The sequence below is a fragment of the Theropithecus gelada genome, chromosome 1 (assembly GCF_003255815.1).
Source record: "Theropithecus gelada isolate Dixy chromosome 1, Tgel_1.0, whole genome shotgun sequence".
Lineage (NCBI taxonomy): Eukaryota > Metazoa > Chordata > Mammalia > Primates > Cercopithecidae > Theropithecus > Theropithecus gelada.
In genome coordinates this window covers 25,845,825-25,864,486 of record NC_037668.1, presented here as the reverse complement: position 1 = coordinate 25,864,486, position 18,662 = coordinate 25,845,825, and the positions used below count along the sequence as shown (strand labels likewise).

The 18,662-nt window shown below is 42.0% G+C and overlaps 1 protein-coding gene across 2 annotated transcripts in view; it reads left to right on the top strand.

The window, feature by feature from the left end:
* Nucleotides 1-18,130, top strand: part of COPA (coatomer protein complex subunit alpha) — a 54,113-nt gene extending 35,983 nt beyond the window's left edge. Inside the window, exons 16-33 of one of the 2 annotated variants that reach the window (XM_025392266.1) lie at nucleotides 442-527; nucleotides 644-782; nucleotides 7,581-7,743; nucleotides 7,852-7,998; nucleotides 9,088-9,277; nucleotides 9,399-9,494; nucleotides 10,672-10,760; nucleotides 10,962-11,085; nucleotides 11,962-12,051; nucleotides 12,226-12,335; nucleotides 13,310-13,387; nucleotides 13,506-13,574; nucleotides 14,119-14,255; nucleotides 14,538-14,724; nucleotides 14,807-14,917; nucleotides 15,246-15,407; nucleotides 16,064-16,258; nucleotides 16,533-18,130. In XM_025392266.1, the coding sequence (XP_025248051.1) occupies nucleotides 442-527; nucleotides 644-782; nucleotides 7,581-7,743; nucleotides 7,852-7,998; nucleotides 9,088-9,277; nucleotides 9,399-9,494; nucleotides 10,672-10,760; nucleotides 10,962-11,085; nucleotides 11,962-12,051; nucleotides 12,226-12,335; nucleotides 13,310-13,387; nucleotides 13,506-13,574; nucleotides 14,119-14,255; nucleotides 14,538-14,724; nucleotides 14,807-14,917; nucleotides 15,246-15,407; nucleotides 16,064-16,258; nucleotides 16,533-16,592 (2,233 nt within the window). In that variant the 3' untranslated portion in view covers nucleotides 16,593-18,130. Of the gene's footprint in view, nucleotides 1-441; nucleotides 528-616; nucleotides 783-7,580; nucleotides 7,744-7,851; nucleotides 7,999-9,087; nucleotides 9,278-9,398; nucleotides 9,495-10,671; nucleotides 10,761-10,961; nucleotides 11,086-11,961; nucleotides 12,052-12,225; nucleotides 12,336-13,309; nucleotides 13,388-13,505; nucleotides 13,575-14,118; nucleotides 14,256-14,537; nucleotides 14,725-14,806; nucleotides 14,918-15,245; nucleotides 15,408-16,063; nucleotides 16,259-16,532 lie in introns of both variants that reach the window. The other variant, XM_025392257.1, reaches the window with a different exon arrangement.
* Nucleotides 18,131-18,662: the final 532 nt, after the last annotated feature.

The following is an 18,662-nucleotide window of genomic DNA, read 5'->3' as shown; positions in this document are numbered from 1 at the left end:
AACTTTTCCTTTCTGTGATCACTCTCCATCCTGCACATCCACACTAGCATTACAGCGAGAGTCTTGGTTATTTATCTGTTTTTACAGTACTTACCTGAACAAAGCGTGTTCTCAGGGCTTAGAACGAGAGAGACACAGATTAATAACATAGTTCCTATATTTAAAGGAGCTTACAGTCCAGTGGTGAAAATAGACATACACAGATTCCCTAACAATACAAGGAAATGAGGGAGAGGGGGGTTGAGGAGGGCGAAAGTGCACAGTGTGAGCCAAAATGTTTAAGTCACTGAGCTACTATGTAGAAATTACATTATTTTGTGTAATTAGTATTGCATTAAGAAATTGGGGTTTACATTAATTAGAGGGTGCAGTTGATGTAGATCATAGCCTGAGATAAGGGAAATAGATCCATTCATGTTTGCACATCTCTGTCTATCTCAGGACTCTGGCATCTGTGAAGATTTCTAAAGTGAAATATGTTATCTGGTCAGCAGACATGTCACATGTAGCACTACTAGCCAAACATGGTGAGTCTTCATTATATCCACCCTGATTTAGAGACCAGTCCCTCCCACCCCCATTCCTGCCAGTCTACGGCACTTACCCTATCCAACAGAACACTCATGCCCTTTGCCTCTTACAGCCATTGTGATCTGTAACCGCAAACTGGATGCTTTATGTAACATTCATGAGAACATTCGTGTCAAGAGTGGGGCCTGGGATGAGAGTGGGGTATTTATCTATACCACAAGCAACCACATCAAATATGCTGTCACCACTGGGTAAGTTAATTATCTGGGATACAGAATGGGAGAAGGCAGCTTCCTGAAATCACTGTCCTGTCTTGAGATGTAACTGAAGTCCTCAGTGAACTTCCTTCATGGAAAAGTCTTACCTGGCATATATGTGCAAAGGGCATCAGAACATTCTTTTTTCAACTTTTTAAAAATTGAGAACTCTGAAACAAATGTAGACAATTACATAAAAAAATATATAGAATAACAAGTTATGTAGTGAACATCAACATGACTACCACCCAAGTCAAAAAACAGAACAGTGCTGGCACCCCAGAAGCCCTTTGCCATGTGGTCACAACCCACCCTGTTTCCACCAAAAATAACATTCTAGTTTTTACAGTTAATTTCTTCCTTGCTTTTCTTTATAATTTTACTGCCCTGTGTTTCTTGGTATGATTTAGTTTTGCCTGGTTTTGCCTTCATATAAATGAAACCATACTGAATATATTTTTTCATATTTTGCTCAATATTTTGTAAGATTCATCCATCTTGTAGCTCCAATGTAATTATTTTCATTTTTGTATAATATGATTATACCACAGTTTGTCAGTTCTACTCTTTTAAGGAATATTTGAGTGAATTCTAGTTTTTGGCTTGTGTGAACAATGCTTAACATTCTTTTACCTGTTTTCTGGTGTACATGTACGTACATTTCTCTAGAGTGTATCCTCGGAGTAGAATTGCTAGGCCGTAGAGTATGCATATCTTCACATTTATTAGGCAATGTGAAACTGCTTTTCTTTTTTTTTCTGAAGTGGAATCTCGCCCAGGCTGGAGTGCAGTAGTGTGATCTCGGCTCACTGCAACCTCCGCCTCCTGGATTCAAGTGATTATCCTACCTCAGCCTCCCAAGTAGCTGGGATTATAGGCACGCACCACCACGCCCAGCTAATTTTTGTATTTTCAGTAGAGACGGGGTTTCACCATGTTGACCAGGCTGGCCTTGAACTCTTGACCCTGTGATCTGCCCGCCTTGGCCTCCCAAAGTGCTGGGATTACAGGTGTGAGCCACCGCACCCAGCTGTGAGCCACCGTGCCCAGCTGTGAAACTGCTTTTCAAAGTGGCTGTACCAATTTGCATGCCCCCCAGCTTGGTATAAAAATTTCCTTTTGGGCCGGGCGCGGTGGCTCACTCCTGTGTTCCAACACTTTGGGAGGCTGAGGCAGGCGGATCACCAGAGGTCAGGAGTTCAAGACCAGCCCGACCAACATGGAGAAACCCTGTCTCTACTAAAAATACAAAAAAATTAGCTGGGCGTGGTGGTGGGTGCCTATAATCCCAGCTACTCCAGATGCTGAGGCAGGAGAATCACTTGAACCCAGGAGGCAAAGGTTGCGGTGAGCCATGATCGTGCCCTTGCACCCCAGCCTGGGCAACAAGAGCGAAACCCTGTCTCAAAAGAAAGAAAGAAAAAATTTCCTTTCTTGCCTTCTTGACCAACACTTGGTTTTGGTGAGACTTATTTTTGTCCATCTGATGGATGTGTAATGGTATCTCCTTGTAATTTTGTTTTGCTGTTCTCTGTTTCCTAGTGAGATTGAGCACCTTTTCATCTGGCCATCCAGTAGGATTTCCTCATATGAATTCTGTTCAAATCTTTAATCTGTCTTACATTATCTTTCTTTTTTGGATGTCTGTCCTTTGTCAGGGCTACATGTTGCAAATATCAGTATCTCCCCTTTTGTAGCATGTCTTCTGATTTTCCCTATGGTATCCTTTAATGAACAGACAGTCTTAAAACGTAGTTAAGTTTATGAATCTTTATTTTTTATGGATATTAGGTTTCATCCTATTTTAAAGATCTTTATTGACTCCCAAATCATAAAACTATTCTTCTGTATTCTTTTGTAAAAACATTGTAACTTTGCTTTTTATATCTAGGTCTATAATCTACCTGACATTGATTGTTATGTATGCTGTGAGGTATAGAAAGCTTAATCCCACTTTTTCCATAAGGACACTCAATTGCTCAGCAGCATTATTGAAAAGACCACTCTTTCTCCATTGTTCTGCAGTCTCATCTTTGTCATACATAAATCATGTTTTCAAAATGCAAGGATCTGTGGTCTATCTCCGCTCTAATTCCACACTGTCTTAAATAATGTAGCTTTATGATAAATCTTCACATCTGGTACAACACTTACTCTGATCCTATTTTGTTTATTTTTTAAAAGTTGTTAGGGTATTTTCAAGGAAATTATGCCTTTTCACATAAGTTTTGTTGTCGTTGTTGTTGTTGTTTTGAGATGGAGTCTCGCTCTGTTGCCCAGGCTGGAGTACAGTGGCGTAATCTTGGCTCACTGCAACCTCTGCCTCCCAGATTCAAGTGATTCTCCTACCTCCCCAGATTCTCCTGCCTTACATGCGCATGCCACCACACCCAGCTAATATTTGTATTTTGAGTAGAGATGGGGTTTCACCATATTGGCCAGGTGGGTCTCAAACTCCTGACCTCAAGCCATCCTCCCACAGTGGCTTACCAAAGTGCTGGGATTACAGGCGTCAGCCACCAGGCTCAGCCCTTCACATAAGTTTTTAAAGTAACTTGTGAAATTCTTGGCTGGGCACTGTGGCTCAAGCCTGTACTCCCAGCACGTTGGGAGGCCGAGGTGGGCGGATCACGAGGTGAGGAGATCAAGACCATCCTGGCTAACACGGTGAAACCCCGTCTCTACTAAAAATACAGAAAATTAGCTGGGCGTGGTGGCAGGCGCCTGTAGTCCCAGCTACTTGGGAGGCTGAGGCAGGAGAATGGCGTGAACCTGGGAGGCTGAGGTTGCAGTGAACTGAGATCGCGCCACTGCACTCCAGCCTGGGTGACAGAACAAGACTCCGTCTCAAAAAAAAAAAAAGGTAACGTGAAATTCCACACAAGGCTGGGCGCGGTGGCTCAAGCCTGTAATCCCAGCACTTTGGGAGGCCGAGGCGGGTGGATCACGAGGTCAGGAGATTGAGACCATCCTGGCTAACATGGTGAAACCCCGTCTCTACTAAAAATACAAAAAACTAGCCGGGCGTGGTGGCGGGCGCCTGTAGTCCCAGCTACTCGGAGGCTGAGGCAGGAGAATGGCGTGAACCTGGGAGGTGGAGCTTGCAGTGAGCCGAGATCACGCCACTGCACTCCAGCCTGGGTGACACAGCGCGAGACTCCGTCTCAAAAACAAAACAAAACAAAACAAAACAAAACAAAAAAACAAAAAAAGAAATTCCACACAAAAACATTTGTCATTTTGTTTGGAATTGCATTGAATCTCTATATCAGTTGGGGGATAACCACCATCTTTACAGTCCTTATAGTGTTCAATTTCCTAATCTGTGAACTTGGTATAGCAGCTCTTCATTTAGGTCTTCTGAAACATCCTTCAATAAAGTTTTATAGTTTTCTCTATAGAGATCTTGCATTTCTTTGGTTAGATTTATTAGACACTTGACGGTTTTAAAATTCTGTTTGTAAATGGATATCTATTTAAAATTTTAATTTTCTAATTTTGTTGATATTTAGAAATATAGTTAATTCAATTTAAATGAAGGAATCTTGCTAGACTCTTATCAATTCTAGGATTTATATTTCCTTTACAAATAATCATAATATCTGTGGGTAATGACAATTTAGTTTCTCTTTCAAGTACTTATATATTACTATATTTTTCTTGTCTTACTGCACTGACTAGGATCTCCAGCAATGTTGAGTTAACATAATGACAGCAAACATTCTTGTCTTATTCCTAACTTAAAGGGCGAACTTTCAGTGTCTTAGAATTATGTGAGCTTACAGTGGATTTTTTAAATGTATATCCCTTTTCTGTGAAGGAATTTTGCTATTTCTTTTTGCTAAGAGTTTTTTTTTTTTTTTACTTTGAATGAATGTTGAATTTATTTATTTATATATATTTATTAATTTAATGTAATTTAACTATTTATTTTTGGCAGAGAGTCTCACTCTGTTGCCCATTGTGTAGTGGCATAATCTTGGCTCACTGCAACCTCTGCCTCCTGGGCTCAAGTTATCCTCCCAGCTCAGCCTCCCAAGTAGCTGGGACTACAGGCATATGCCACCATGCCCAGCTCATTTTTGTATTTTTTGTAGTGATGGGGTTTCATCGTGTTGCTCAGTCTGGTCTTGAACTCCTGGGCTCAAGCAGTCGGCCTGCCGTGGCCTCCCAGAGTGCTGAGATTACAGGCGTGAGCCACCATGCCTGGTCCAAATGTTAAATTTTATTAGATAACTTTTCTGCATATACAGGTTGAGTATCTCTTACCTGACATGCTTGAAACCAGAAGTATTTTATATTTCCGATTTTTTTCCGATTTTGGAGTGTTTGCGTTACTGATTGAACATCCCACATCCAAAAATCTGAAGTTCAAACTGCTCCAATGAACATTTCCTTTGAGTGTCATTTCAGTGCTCACTTTTGGATTTTGGAGCATTTCAGATTTCCTGTTTGGGATGCTCAGTCTGCATTGAGGTAGTCATACAATTTTCCTCCTTTCATTGATTAATGTAGTGAATTAAATTGATTTTTTTTTTTATTTTTTATTTTTTTTTGAGACAGAGTCTCACTCCAGGCTACAGTACAATGGCATGATCTCAGCTACTGCAACCTCCACCTCCCGGGTTCAAGCAATTCTTTTGTGTCAGTCTCCCAGGTAGCTGGGATTATAGGCGTGAGCAATTATGCCTGGCTAATTTTGAATTTTTAATAGAGACGAGGTTTCGCCATGTTGGTCAGGTTGGTCTTGAACTCCTGACCTCAGGTGATCCGCCTGCCTCAGCCTCCCAAAGTGCCGGGATTACAGGCATGAGCCACTGTGCCCAGCTGATTTTTTATGTTAAATCAACATTATATTCCTGATATAAACCTAACTTGGTCTTGATATTTTTACCCTTTTCAAATATTGCTAGCTTTAGGTTGCTAATATTTTGCTGATGTTTTCACATATTTATAAGTGAGATTACCTGTAATTTTCCCTTTTCTTTCTGTCCTTGTTAGGTTTTAGTATCAAGGTTGTGTGAATTTCATAAAGTAAGCAAATAATGTATCTTTTTCTGTTCCCTCAATGAGTTTGCATAAGATTGAAATTAATTCGTCCTTGAATATTGGTTAGAATTTGCCCTTGAAGTCATATGGACATAGGACTTTCTGTGTGGGAGGATTTAAAAAATTTGATTCAGTTTATTTAGCTATTACAGGACTGTAGGTGTTTTCTATTTATTTTTGAGTCAGCTTTGGCAAATGTTATTTTTTAGGAGTTTGATCCTTTGATCTGCCTATCTATCTATCCATCTATCTATCTATCTATCTATCTATCTATCTATCATCTATCTATCTATCTACGTATCTATCTGTTCATCCATCTATCTATCTATCTATCTATCTATCTATCTATCTATCTATCTATCTCTCTATCTATGTATTTATTTATTTTGAGTTGGAGTCTTACTTTGTTACCCAGGCTGGAGTGCAGTGGTGCGACCTTGGCTCACTTCAACCTCCGTCTCCTGGGTTCAAGTGATTCTTCTGACTCAGCCTCTTGAGTAACTGGGATTACGGACATGCACCACCACGCCTGGCTAATTTTTGTATGTTTAGTAGAGACGGGGTTTCACCATGTTGGCCAGGCTGGTCTTGAACTCCTGGCCTCATGTGATCTACCCACCTCGGCCTCCCAAAGTGCTGGGATTACAGATATGAGCCACTGTGCCTGGCCAGTTTGATTCTCTTAAAAAGTTACATCTTTATTCTGCAAGATCTGTAGTGATATCCCCTTTTTCATTCATACTATTTTCTTTTCTCTGAATTACCCTCATGAGAGGGTTATCAATTTTATTCAAGTTTTGCCTTTATTGAACTTCTCTATTGTATTTTTGTTTTCTATTTAATTTCTACTATTGGCTTTATTATTTTCTTCTACGTACTTTCTTTGGTTTAAAAAGAACAGTAACATTTTTGAGATGAGTGCTTGTTAATTTTTAGTTTCTCCTAATATATACATGTAGAACCCAATAATTTTTAGTATTTCTTTTAATACAGTCTATAAATTGTCAAGTATTGCGTTAGCTATATTGACAAACTTCAATTTGCAATCTATTTATTATTATTGAGTTCAAAATACGCCTGTAATCCCAGCACTTTGGGAGGCCAAGGCAGGTGGATCACCAGGTCAGGAGATCAAGACCATCCTGGCTAAATGGTGAAACCCCGTCTCTACTAAAAATACAAAAAATTAGCCGGAGTGGTGGCGGGCGCCTGGAGTCCCAGCTACTCGGGAGGCTGAGGCAGGAGAATGGTGTGACAGGAGGCAGAGCTTGCAGTGAGCCGAGATCGCGCCACTGCACTCCAGCCTGGGCGACAGAGCAAGACTCCATCTCAAAAATATATATATACTTTCTGTTTTTTATTATTTCTTTGTCAGAACTCTTCACATATACCTCTCTTCTACTTTCAATTATAGCTTATAAAGGAGTTATCTGTCCATAATCACCTACTGATTATATATAAGAACTTAAGATTTAACCGTTAGGTCTGATTCCTATAGCCATGTCTGTTACTCATCTTCTAGGATAATAGTATATAAAGAAAAATCATGCCATCTACCCCATCATAGAAAGAATATGATAAATTTGGCATTTAGTTCTGCTCTTTTTTGAATCACTTCCCATCTATATCATTGTTCAAATGGCACTTGACAAAAGACCGTTTCCTAGGTGTGTTCCATTTCTTCACAGGATGGATTTTCCCTCTCACTTACTGAAAGTTGTGCCATCTACCCTCTGTTCTTAGGGACCACGGGATCATTCGAACTCTGGATTTACCCATCTATGTTACACGGGTGAAGGGCAACAATGTATACTGCCTAGACAGGGAGTGTCGTCCCCGGGTACTCACCATTGATCCCACTGAGTTCAAATTCAAGCTGGCCCTGATCAACAGAAAGTATGATGAGGTACGAAGTGAGGATGCAAACTAGAGTATTAAGAGAGGCAGCACTCTTTTTTTTTTCTTTCCTGTGAGTGATGTCTACTTCTTGCCCAACCCTACCCCAAATGTCTAGGTACTGCACATGGTGAGGAATGCCAAACTAGTAGGCCAGTCTATTATTGCTTATCTCCAGAAGAAGGGCTATCCTGAAGTGGCACTGCATTTTGTCAAGGATGAGAAAACTCGCTTTAGTCTGGCACTGGAGTGTGGAAACATTGAGGTGAGAGGAATATGGTCATCAGCCCCATATTATCTTAGAGGTGAGAGGATTAGAGTGGCATTGGGAGGGCATTATTCTGGGCTTGCTTCTTTAGCCAGAATAATGAAATTTGGGATTTTTTTAGTTGTTACATTGAGCCATCTTCCTGTTGCTCTTTGCCCATCTCTACTTTTACCTGCCTCTGCTTCTCCCACAGCATTTCTATTTTTGTCAACCTCAATTAGTGTGAATTTAGTAACTTCTAGGATAAAAGCAAGATGGTATGGAATTTTAAAATCTTATTATTTCCTTGACACTTAATCTTGCTGACTGGCTACTTAGATGAAAGAGTACCTATTAAGCACTGAGGCCTAGAATGTATAGGCATTGCTTTCTAAGATGAAAAGGGCTTAGGAAAACGTTTTCCAGTTCTGAACTTCTTCCTAGTATTATTTCTTCTGTCTTTGCTAAAGCCCCTGTGGATCTTCATACCTGGCAGTTAGGAAGTAAGGTAGCTAAGCAAGAACTGGCTCTGTGGAATCAGCAACTGCTGGGTGGTTTTGTTGTAAAAGTAAATTTCCGAGGAGGAGGATAAATGTGATGTGATTATTTCTATCCCTGTATCTAAAGGGGTTCTATGTGTTCACTGGATTTTTTTTTCTTTTGTTTTTTTTGAAACAGGAGTCTCGCTCTTATTGCCCAGGCTGGAGTGCAATGGCGCGATCTTGGCTCACTGCAATGTCCGCCTCCTGGGTCCAAGCGATTCTCCTGCCTCAGCCTCCCGAGTAGCTGGGACTACAGCCGCGCACCATGATGCCCAGCCAAATTTTTTGTATTTTTAGTAGAGACAGGGTTTCACCATGTTGGCCAGGATGGTCTTGAGCTCTTGACCTCATGATCCGCCTGCCTTGGCCTCCCAAAGTGCTGGGATTACAGACACGAGCCACTGTGCCTGGCTAATTTTCAATGGAATTAGACTAAAAGCTAGGAGTAATTGAAAGTATAAGAAATTCTTTGGGAAATTTATATAGAGTCAGATGCTTTGCAGAGTCCCTGGTTTTGAGTCACATTGTCCTTCAACCTGTTAACACAACCCTGGGGATTCTTTAGATTGCTCTGGAAGCAGCCAAAGCACTGGATGACAAGAACTGCTGGGAAAAGCTGGGAGAAGTGGCCCTGCTACAGGGAAACCACCAGATTGTGGAAATGTGCTATCAGCGTACCAAAAACTTTGACAAACTTTCCTTCCTGTATCTTATCACTGGCAATTTAGAAAAACTTCGCAAGATGATGAAGATTGGTGAGGCCCTCAAACTAAGGATGGGAAGAGGGGTTCTTGGGGGAAGGAGGAAGGTGAATAAAGGAGAAAGGGAACTTAAAAGAAAAGACCTAACTTGGTGTCTCTTACTTACTTGGTGCAGCTGAGATCAGAAAGGACATGAGTGGCCACTATCAGAATGCCCTATACCTGGGTGATGTGTCAGAGCGTGTGCGGATCCTAAAGAACTGTGGGCAGAGTAAGTATCTGGGACTTACCAGCTTTTTCAGGGTCTGAGGAAGTATTTTTCTGTTCTTGTTGAGTTAATTTGTGTACAGTGGTGAGGGATTTCTCTTTATTGTGCATTTTTTTAGGAGAGACAACATGCTCCTCCTGTGCTTAGAAGATTTTATTCAAAGCCAAAGCGAGGTGCAGCCAGAATATTCAGTCCAGCCAAACACCCTTAGGAAAATAGTTATTCATGAGGAAGATAGGAGATTTTAAAAGGCCTAGAGCAGACACCCTAGTAAATGCACATGGTTGGATGCCATTAGAATTTTATTCTTTATTTTCAGTTTGGAGGTTTCACTCATTTATTCATGTATATAGTCAAGGGATATTTTTGAGAACCCACTATATACCAAGCATTGTATTAGCATTTGAGATATATTAGGGAACAAACAAGGTGAAAGATGAGGTTTGGACCAAGGTGCTCTTAGTGGAGGGGTGAGCACTGGTCAGATTCAGGATATATTTTGAAGGTAGAAACAACATGATTTGTTGCAGTAACTAGATTTGAGATGTAACAGAGACGAGTCAGGGATATCCAAGGTTCTCAGCACTGATGGATAGGTCTCAAAGATAAGCAGCTAGTTAGTTCTCTGTTGCTGTGTAACAAATTACCCCCCAATTTAGTAGTTTAAAACAACAAACATTTATTATTTCACAATTTGTGGCATGGCTTAGCAGCGTCTCTCGTGAGGCTACAGTCAAAGTGTTGGCCAGGACTGCAGATATCTGAAGACTCACCAGGGAGAGAATCTACTTCTGCACTCACTTAATGGCTGTTGACAGCCCCCATGTCCTTGCTCCCTGTTGTCTAAGAAACGTCACTTTCTTTTCGTGTTGCCCTCTCCAAAGAAGTTTGTAACGTGGTAGCTAGTTTCCCTTACAGCAAGTGAGCAAAAGAGGGCACCCCAAGATAGATGCCACAATCTTTGTAACCAGATCTAGGAAGTAACATCCCATCACATCTGCCATGTTCTATCCATTAGAAGCTAGTTAATAAATCCAGCCCACACTTAAGAGGTGGGTATTATGCAACAACTTGAATACCAGGAGTCAGTGATCACTGTGGGGACCATCTCAGAGGCTGCTTACCCCAGCAACATGCATTTGGAAATGTACCTATACCACAAAGTCTGTTTTCTCTACAGAGTCCCTGGCCTATCTCACAGCTGCTACCCATGGCTTAGATGAAGAAGCTGAGAGCCTAAAGGAAACATTTGACCCAGAGAAGGAGACAGTGAGTCTTTATTTACATGATTGTCTCTTATTACAGGAGTAACTCTAAGATCTTAGAACAGTTTAAAATTATGAATATCACTCTCCCACCTGGTTATCAGGAGAGGCAGAGAAACAAATGACATCAAAGGAGGCTCCATAACTTTCCTTATGTGACTTCCAAGTGCTGTTTGTTTTTAGCCTCTTTTCTTCTACTATTCAGATCCCAGACATTGACCCTAATGCCAAGCTGCTCCAGCCACCTGCACCTATCATGCCATTGGATACCAATTGGCCTTTATTGACCGTATCCAAAGGATTTTTTGAAGGCACCATTGCCAGCAAAGGTAAGTACCTACTTCTCCCATACCACTTTTGTTGTTTGTTTTGTGAAGAACTGTCCTAGAGAATACCATTAGCATTTAGTTTAATCTGTCCTTTTTTTCTGCATGAAGCCTAATGGAGTATTGAAATGCCAGTCATTTATGGTGCGGTCATAAAAACTTAAAATAGCATTTTCAGGTCATTAAAGAAAATTTAGAAAATAGGGAGAAAAACAAGGGATCCCTCTACTACCATCAATAACTTCAGTTAATATTTTGGTATATTTTCTTAAGTTTTACTATATATGTAGTCATGTTCTTTGTTCAGTATTTTATCATTCATGACACAATCTTAAAGGTACTAATTCAAGTACCTGTAATTCCGGTATGTGGGTATAGGCAGATGTGTGCTACCACCCTCCACCACTTCCACTCTTAACCTCCTCCTGTTTTCTTGGTCTCCTAGTTTATTTCACATGAGTAAGAGCCTAAACAGACTCTTAAGCATTTTGTGCTGAACCCCGGTCTTTCCTCCACCTCCTCTATCTACCCTATGCCTGACGCCTTGTACATATTGTAGTGGTGGTAGCTTAGCAAAGCTCTCAGGAAGAAATTCAAGAGTGGTAGCCAAAGGCTGGTAAGTACAAATTATTTAAGAGCCAGTTTTTGGTAGCAGGAAGGCCAGTTCCTTCCATCTGTCTTCTATTCCCTCCCTCTGTGAAACCTACTGCAAGTTAGCATAACATATATACCACAAAAATAAATAATACACAAAAATAAGTAATAAGTAGGCAGAAGCTTGGCACCTGTTTTTGAAAGGATTTAACCTGCCTGCAGAAAAGGCCATATCTCAGACTTGCTGGACTATAACCAGTTCCGTTCTATTCCTTCCCTCTGTAGGGAAGGGAGGAGCACTGGCTGCTGACATTGACATTGACACTGTTGGTACAGAGGGCTGGGGAGAGGATGCAGAGCTACAATTGGATGAAGGTAAAAGTGCTGTTTTAAGACTGTTCTGGGGCGATGGACACCTTGGATTGGGACTGGGTTGTGGGTAGATCTGCAGACCTCCAGGCCATGAAACCAACTAGGATTGATTTTACTTTCTTTGGCTAAGATTATGCCACTGCCCAAATCTGTTTTGAGCTTGAATTTTCCTTACAGATGGGTTTGTGGAGGCTACAGAAGGTTTGGGGGATGATGCTCTTGGCAAGGGACAGGAAGAAGGAGGTGGCTGGGATGTAGAAGAAGATCTGGAGCTCCCTCCTGAGCTGGTATGTGGAATTTGTACCCTTAGAAGGTTCTCTCCATATCTCCCTGTGGAAGCTAGAGGCCTTATTGTCCCCCACCACTATCCTAAGGTCTCCAGAAGGGAAGGGGACTAGACCCTCCTTCTAATCTGATGCTTATCTCCCATTTGAAAGAAGGAAGATGGCTGGGCACGGTGGCTCATGCCTGTAATCCCAGCACTTTGGGAGGCTAAGGCAGGACAATTGCTTGAGCCCAGGAGTTCAAGACCAGCCAGCCTGGGCAACATATCAAGACCCTGTCTCTATTTTTAAAAGTAAAAGAAGCAGGAAGCATGAGAGAGTCAAAGTTAGTGGCCTTGTCACTTCCATCTGTCCTGATATGCTCAAAGAGGAGAGGATGTAGGACTTATCTCTAATCTGATGCTTAACTCCCATTGAAAGAAAGAAGAATGAGGTAATCAGCGTTCTTCCAGCAGCAGCTTATGAGAAGGCAGCACCTGGAGTTTTTGATAAGTCATTTTGTCACTGGTGAGGTGGCTTCTCTTTTGGCAGTCTTCTGCCACAGCTATCACCCCTCTTCCTCAGTGGAGGCAGGGAACAATGTAAATGGTTGTGTTCTAGATTCAACAGAACAAAGTGCTTGAATGGCCTAAAAAATTACTCAATTTGGCTGGGCACGGTGGCTCATGCCTGTAATCCTAGCACTTTGAGAGGCTGAGCCAGGCAGATCGCTTGAACTCAGGAGTTGGAGAACAGCCTGGGCAACATGGCAAAACCCCATCTCTACAAAAAAAAATACAAAAATTAGCCAGGTGTGGTGACTTGTGCCTGTGGTTCCAGCTACTCGGGAGGCTGAGGTTGGAGGATTGCTTGAGCATGGGAGGCAGAGGTTGCAGTATGCCGAGATCATGCCTCTGTACTCCAGTCTAGGTGACAGAGTGTGACCCTGTCTCAAAAAAAAAAAATTACTCAATACTCAATTTTTGGTTTTCCCCTAGGATATATCCCCTGGGGCAGCTGGTGGGGCTGAAGATGGTTTCTTTGTGCCCCCAACCAAGGGAACAAGTCCAACTCAGGTAAGCAGGAAGAAACCAGCAGGGATGAGTGGCTAATACTCGATTAGTGTAGAACAGGTGTTGGAGAATAGAGAAGAACAAAGTTTCACTTGGCTTGGGTTTTCTTGTTTCTTGTTAGATCTGGTGTAATAACTCTCAGCTTCCAGTTGATCACATCCTGGCAGGCTCTTTCGAAACAGCCATGCGGGTAAGTAACCTTGGCTTTTCCTCTTGAGTGTGCCTAGCCCAGGGTCCCAGGGAGATGGTTGACTCATTTTAATCAAGTGAAATTATCCTACCTGCAAGGGCAAAGGTGTATATTTTTCATGAAAACTCTTTGTTAGGTACACTTGACTTTCTGTTATCTGCCTTCCACTTGGCCTAGTAATCTTTTAGGGCAGATCCTTCAGTCATCTTCCACCCATTTATAGCTTGCTTTCTGGCTCACATCAGTGAGATAAGTACCCCTTCCCAAGCAGGGGTCTCTTTTGAACACTAAGCCAGTATTGTTATAATAACTACAATAATGATAACATTGCAATAACCGCTAACGTTTATTTAATGTTCACTATGTGCCAGGCACTATCCTAAACACTTTAATAGGTATTATTAAATGAGGTAGGTCTTACAATTAAATGTATTTTACTGATGAGGAGAGGAAACGTGAACAGAGAAGTTAATTACCTTGCCCAAGGAAAAGTAGCTTTTTATGCAGCAGGGCCAAAATCCTTGTTTCTTTCCTTCTGTTCCAGCTCCTTCATGACCAAGTAGGGGTAATCCAGTTTGGCCCCTACAAGCAACTGTTCCTACAGACATATGCCCGAGGCCGCACAACCTATCAGGCTCTGCCCTGCCTACCCTCCATGTATGGATATCCTAATCGCAACTGGTAAGGCTCTTCGCTCTTTGCTTTCATCTGTTCCAAGTTATGGTCGATATTTCAGATGGTAGCCTCAGTGACATAGTCAGAATTCTTTCAGAGCTAGGGTTTTCCAGTAGAAAAAAAGATCTTTGGCTTGTTACTCTATGGGGTTTGGTTTACATCTGCTGTCTTTGACAGCAGCTACTTTGACAGGAGACAGGAGGGTAGCTATGAGGATGTTTGCCAGAAAAGGAAATTGGATCCTAGTTGGCTACTGACTATCCTGTCTTCCTACTTTTCCCTTTCCAGGAAGGATGCAGGGCTGAAGAATGGTGTACCAGCTGTGGGCCTGAAGCTTAATGACCTCATCCAACGGTTGCAGCTGTGCTACCAGCTCACCACAGTTGGCAAATTTGAGGAGGCTGTGGAAAAATTCCGTTCCATCCTTCTCAGTGTGCCACTTCTTGTTGTGGACAACAAACAAGAGATTGCAGAGGTAAGAGGGTCTAGCCACTGTCCCAGTTCTGGGCACTCCCACATTCTTGTCTCTGTATCCTGACCTTCTGCCCCCTCTACAGGCCCAGCAGCTCATCACCATTTGCCGTGAGTACATTGTGGGTTTGTCCATGGAGATAGAAAGGAAGAAGCTGCCCAAAGAGACTCTAGAACAGCAGAAGCGCATATGTGAGGTAAGATCTATAGGACCCTGAGTACAACACAGACGTCCTTCCCTTCACCCTTCACTAGGTTTGAATTCTTTTAATTTCAAACCCAGATCTGAGTGGGGACAAAGAGAAATTTAGGCCCTTCATTTCTATGAGGGGAGGATACATTTCTTCACCCTACTTCCTCATCTCACCAGTCCTCCATACCTAGGAGGCAGAAGACCTCTCTGCTTTATAACCCATCCTGTTGTGTTGTGTTGTGTTGTGTTTTCTATGCATGTGTAGCAGCTTAGAAATGACCTCTACCAGGTGTAGCATCAACCTGGCATGTGTTCTTCTTTCTGTCCACCAGATGGCAGCCTATTTCACCCACTCAAACCTGCAGCCTGTGCACATGATCCTGGTGCTGCGTACAGCCCTCAATCTCTTCTTCAAGCTCAAGAACTTCAAGACAGCTGCCACCTTTGCTCGGCGCCTACTAGAACTCGGGCCCAAGCCTGAGGTGGCGCAACAGGTAGATGGAGCTCCTTCAGTGACCATAGGGAAGCCAGATCAACTCTTACATGGAGGGAACAGACCAAGGTCCTTGCCTCTGAAACAAAGCAGTAAATAACAACATTCAACAAAAAGAGCCAACAGAATGCTACCTTCTGTTTACTTCCTGACTTGGTGCTTCCTTTTTTCCTGGAAAATTAGTAGTTTATTGAGACATGACAATTGTCTAAGAGTGCTGTGCAACCTAGAATAACTCCACTGCACCTGAAAGTAACCCCAGTCCTGTCCTTAAGCTCCAGATATCCCATCACAACCACCACAAAGCTTCACATACACATCTCATTACTTGTGTCCTCCAAATGCATTCTTTTTGGGTGATGGAAGTCTGTTTTAACCCTTTCTAGGACCTGATCCTGATAATCTCCAGAGTTGGTGGAGGAATGTGGGTCTAGATTATGGAGCCACTTTTGTATTGAGGAGGGGAAAGTTTGATACAATAGGAATGGTGATTGTTAACCCTTCACATACATCCAGTACAGAGGTTGGGACCTCTTTTCACCTAGTACAGTTGTATCTCACATCAGTGGAACTACCAAACCATGGTGATGGGATCCTTTTGAGGTGTTGTCTGCAGCTTTCCATCCTCCTAAATAAAATACTCCTTCCTTTTCCTAGACCCGAAAAATCCTGTCTGCCTGTGAGAAGAATCCCGCAGATGCCTATCAGCTCAATTATGACATGCACAACCCCTTTGACATCTGTGCTGCATCATATCGGCCCATCTACCGTGGAAAGCCAGTGGAAAAGTGTCCACTCAGTGGGGCCTGCTATTCCCCTGAGTTCAAAGGTCAAATCTGTAGGGTCACCACAGTAAGTACTGTCCTCAATAAATGTATCTAGGATATTGAGAGAAGGGGAAAAAGAAAGAAACATGGTGGTTGTTTTTTTCTTCTTGTGCTTGTCCCCTGCTCCCTGAGGCAGTGACACTGGAGAAAGCTAGAGCATCTCCCCACTGCTGTTTGCTAGTCAGTGACAAACACCCAAATACCTGTCTACTACGCCCATTGAGGGTATAGGGAATAAGTTTTCTAGAGTTCTCAACCTTACAAATCTCTAACTTATTCCTCTGTTTGCTCTTCCACAGGTGACAGAGATTGGCAAAGATGTGATTGGTTTAAGGATCAGTCCTCTGCAGTTTCGCTAAGGCCCCTTTGTGTGCATGGGTCAGTCACCATATGTTCCCCCCAGAGAATGTCTCTATATCCTCCTTCTAACAGCACCTTCCTCCTGCAACTACTCTTTGGATTTGGCTTTCTCTACCCTAAAACCTAGTATCTTTTCCTCTTCTATGGAAAAATCTGAAGTCTAAACTTGACTTTTTTGAGGTCTTCTCAACTTGACTATAGTTGTTCTAATAATTGGCCCTGCCTTTCCAGCTTAATTCTAAGGAACAAGTAAAACTCTGGGCTGGGTGGAGTGGCTCATGCCTGTAATCCCAGCACTTTGGGAGGCTGAGGTGGGCAGATCATCTGAGGCCAGGAGTTTGAGACCTGCCTGACCAACAGGGTCAAACCCTGTCTCTAATAAAAATACAAAAATTAGCCTGGCATGGTAGCATGCGCCTATAGTCCCAGCTACTTGGGAGGCTGAGGCATGAGAATCACTTGAACCTAGGAGGTGGAGGTTGCAGTCAGCTGAGAACATACTACTTCACTCCAGCCTGGGTGACAAAGCAAGACTCTGTCTCAAAAAAAAAAAAAAAAGGAAAACTCTGTGATGGACATTTATTTAGTAAATCCCTTCAGTATTTATCCCTTCTCTTCCCACAGCAACTTTCTTTCCTGTCAACTAGAAAGGAGCAGGATGTAATAAATACATGTTGGTGTGACTAGGCCACACCAACTCTTAATCATCTCCCATTTTCCTTAGACATTTAAATTCCCAGGCAGGTACCCTCTGTGTGCTCAGAAATTTGAAGAAGTTATTTGGTTTCCCAAAATGCACACTGCTGGTTATTGATTTGTTCTTTACAACTATTGTTCTCATATTTCTCACACTAAATAAATCTCTACGAGAGCTTCTTGACTTGGTCATTTATTTCTTGGACACTCTCATGTTCTTGTTCACCCATGCAGGTACCCCACCAAAGCACATGTCTTCCTTCCAGTAATAATTTTTAATTACAAAATAAACATCCACTATTGGGGGGAAAAAAAAAAGCTAGCCGAGCATGGCAGCGGTTGCCTGTAATCCCAGCCACTCCGGAGGCTGAGGCAGAGGATTGCTTGAACCCAGGAGGCAGAGCTTGCAGTGAACGGAGATCACGCCACCGCACTCCAGCCTGGGCGACAGAGTGAGAGTCTGTCTCAAAAAAACAGAAAAAAAGAAGCACATATTTTTCATAGGATACATATGAGGACCTAAACTGCTGTGAAAATGATAGAAAGCAAGTAGCTCCCCTATTCTGTTTTTGATTGCAGCCTTTTATCTCTTGCTGATTATAGCAATATTTATTGAGCAACTGCCATGTGCCTGTCACTGTTCTAGATATTTTACATGTAATATACAGATATAAGAATAGTACATTATATATATTACAATGATAAAATTTTTACATTGACAATACAATATTTTGCTTGTCATATGCTAAGAATAATTGGGTAGACGTTACTGTGCCTTTGATTAAAATATGTACTTTTTTGCATTTTAAATTCATGTTTTCAATAAAAAATGCATATAGTTAAAAAATCAGTAAATATAAAAAGCTATTCTGTGACAAATCTTTCCATCCTTTCATCAGGCACCCAGTTCCTATCACCTTCCCCAAAGCAGGTAACCACTGTTACCAGCTTGCTTACATCCTTCCAGAAATTTTTTATGTGTATACTAGCAGATATGACTATGCCATTCTCTATCCCCCTTTATACACAAATGAAACCATATTATTTAACAATTTTGTACCTTTGTTTTTTCATTTAACATTTTTGGTATTTTCTCATATCAATATATTAGGGAGCTTCACTTTGTTTTTTACTTCTCTTCATACTATATACGTTGTATTTTTCTTTTTTTGGAGACGGAGTCTCGCTTTGTTGTCGCCCAGGCTGGAGTGCAGTGGCGCGATCTCGGCTCACTGCAAGTTCCGCCTCGCGGGTTCACACCATTCTCCTACCTCAGCCTCCCGAGTAGCTGGGACTCCAGGCACCCGCCACCACGCCCAGCTAATTTTCTGTATTTTTAGTAGAGACGGGGTTTCACCGTGTTAGCCAGGATG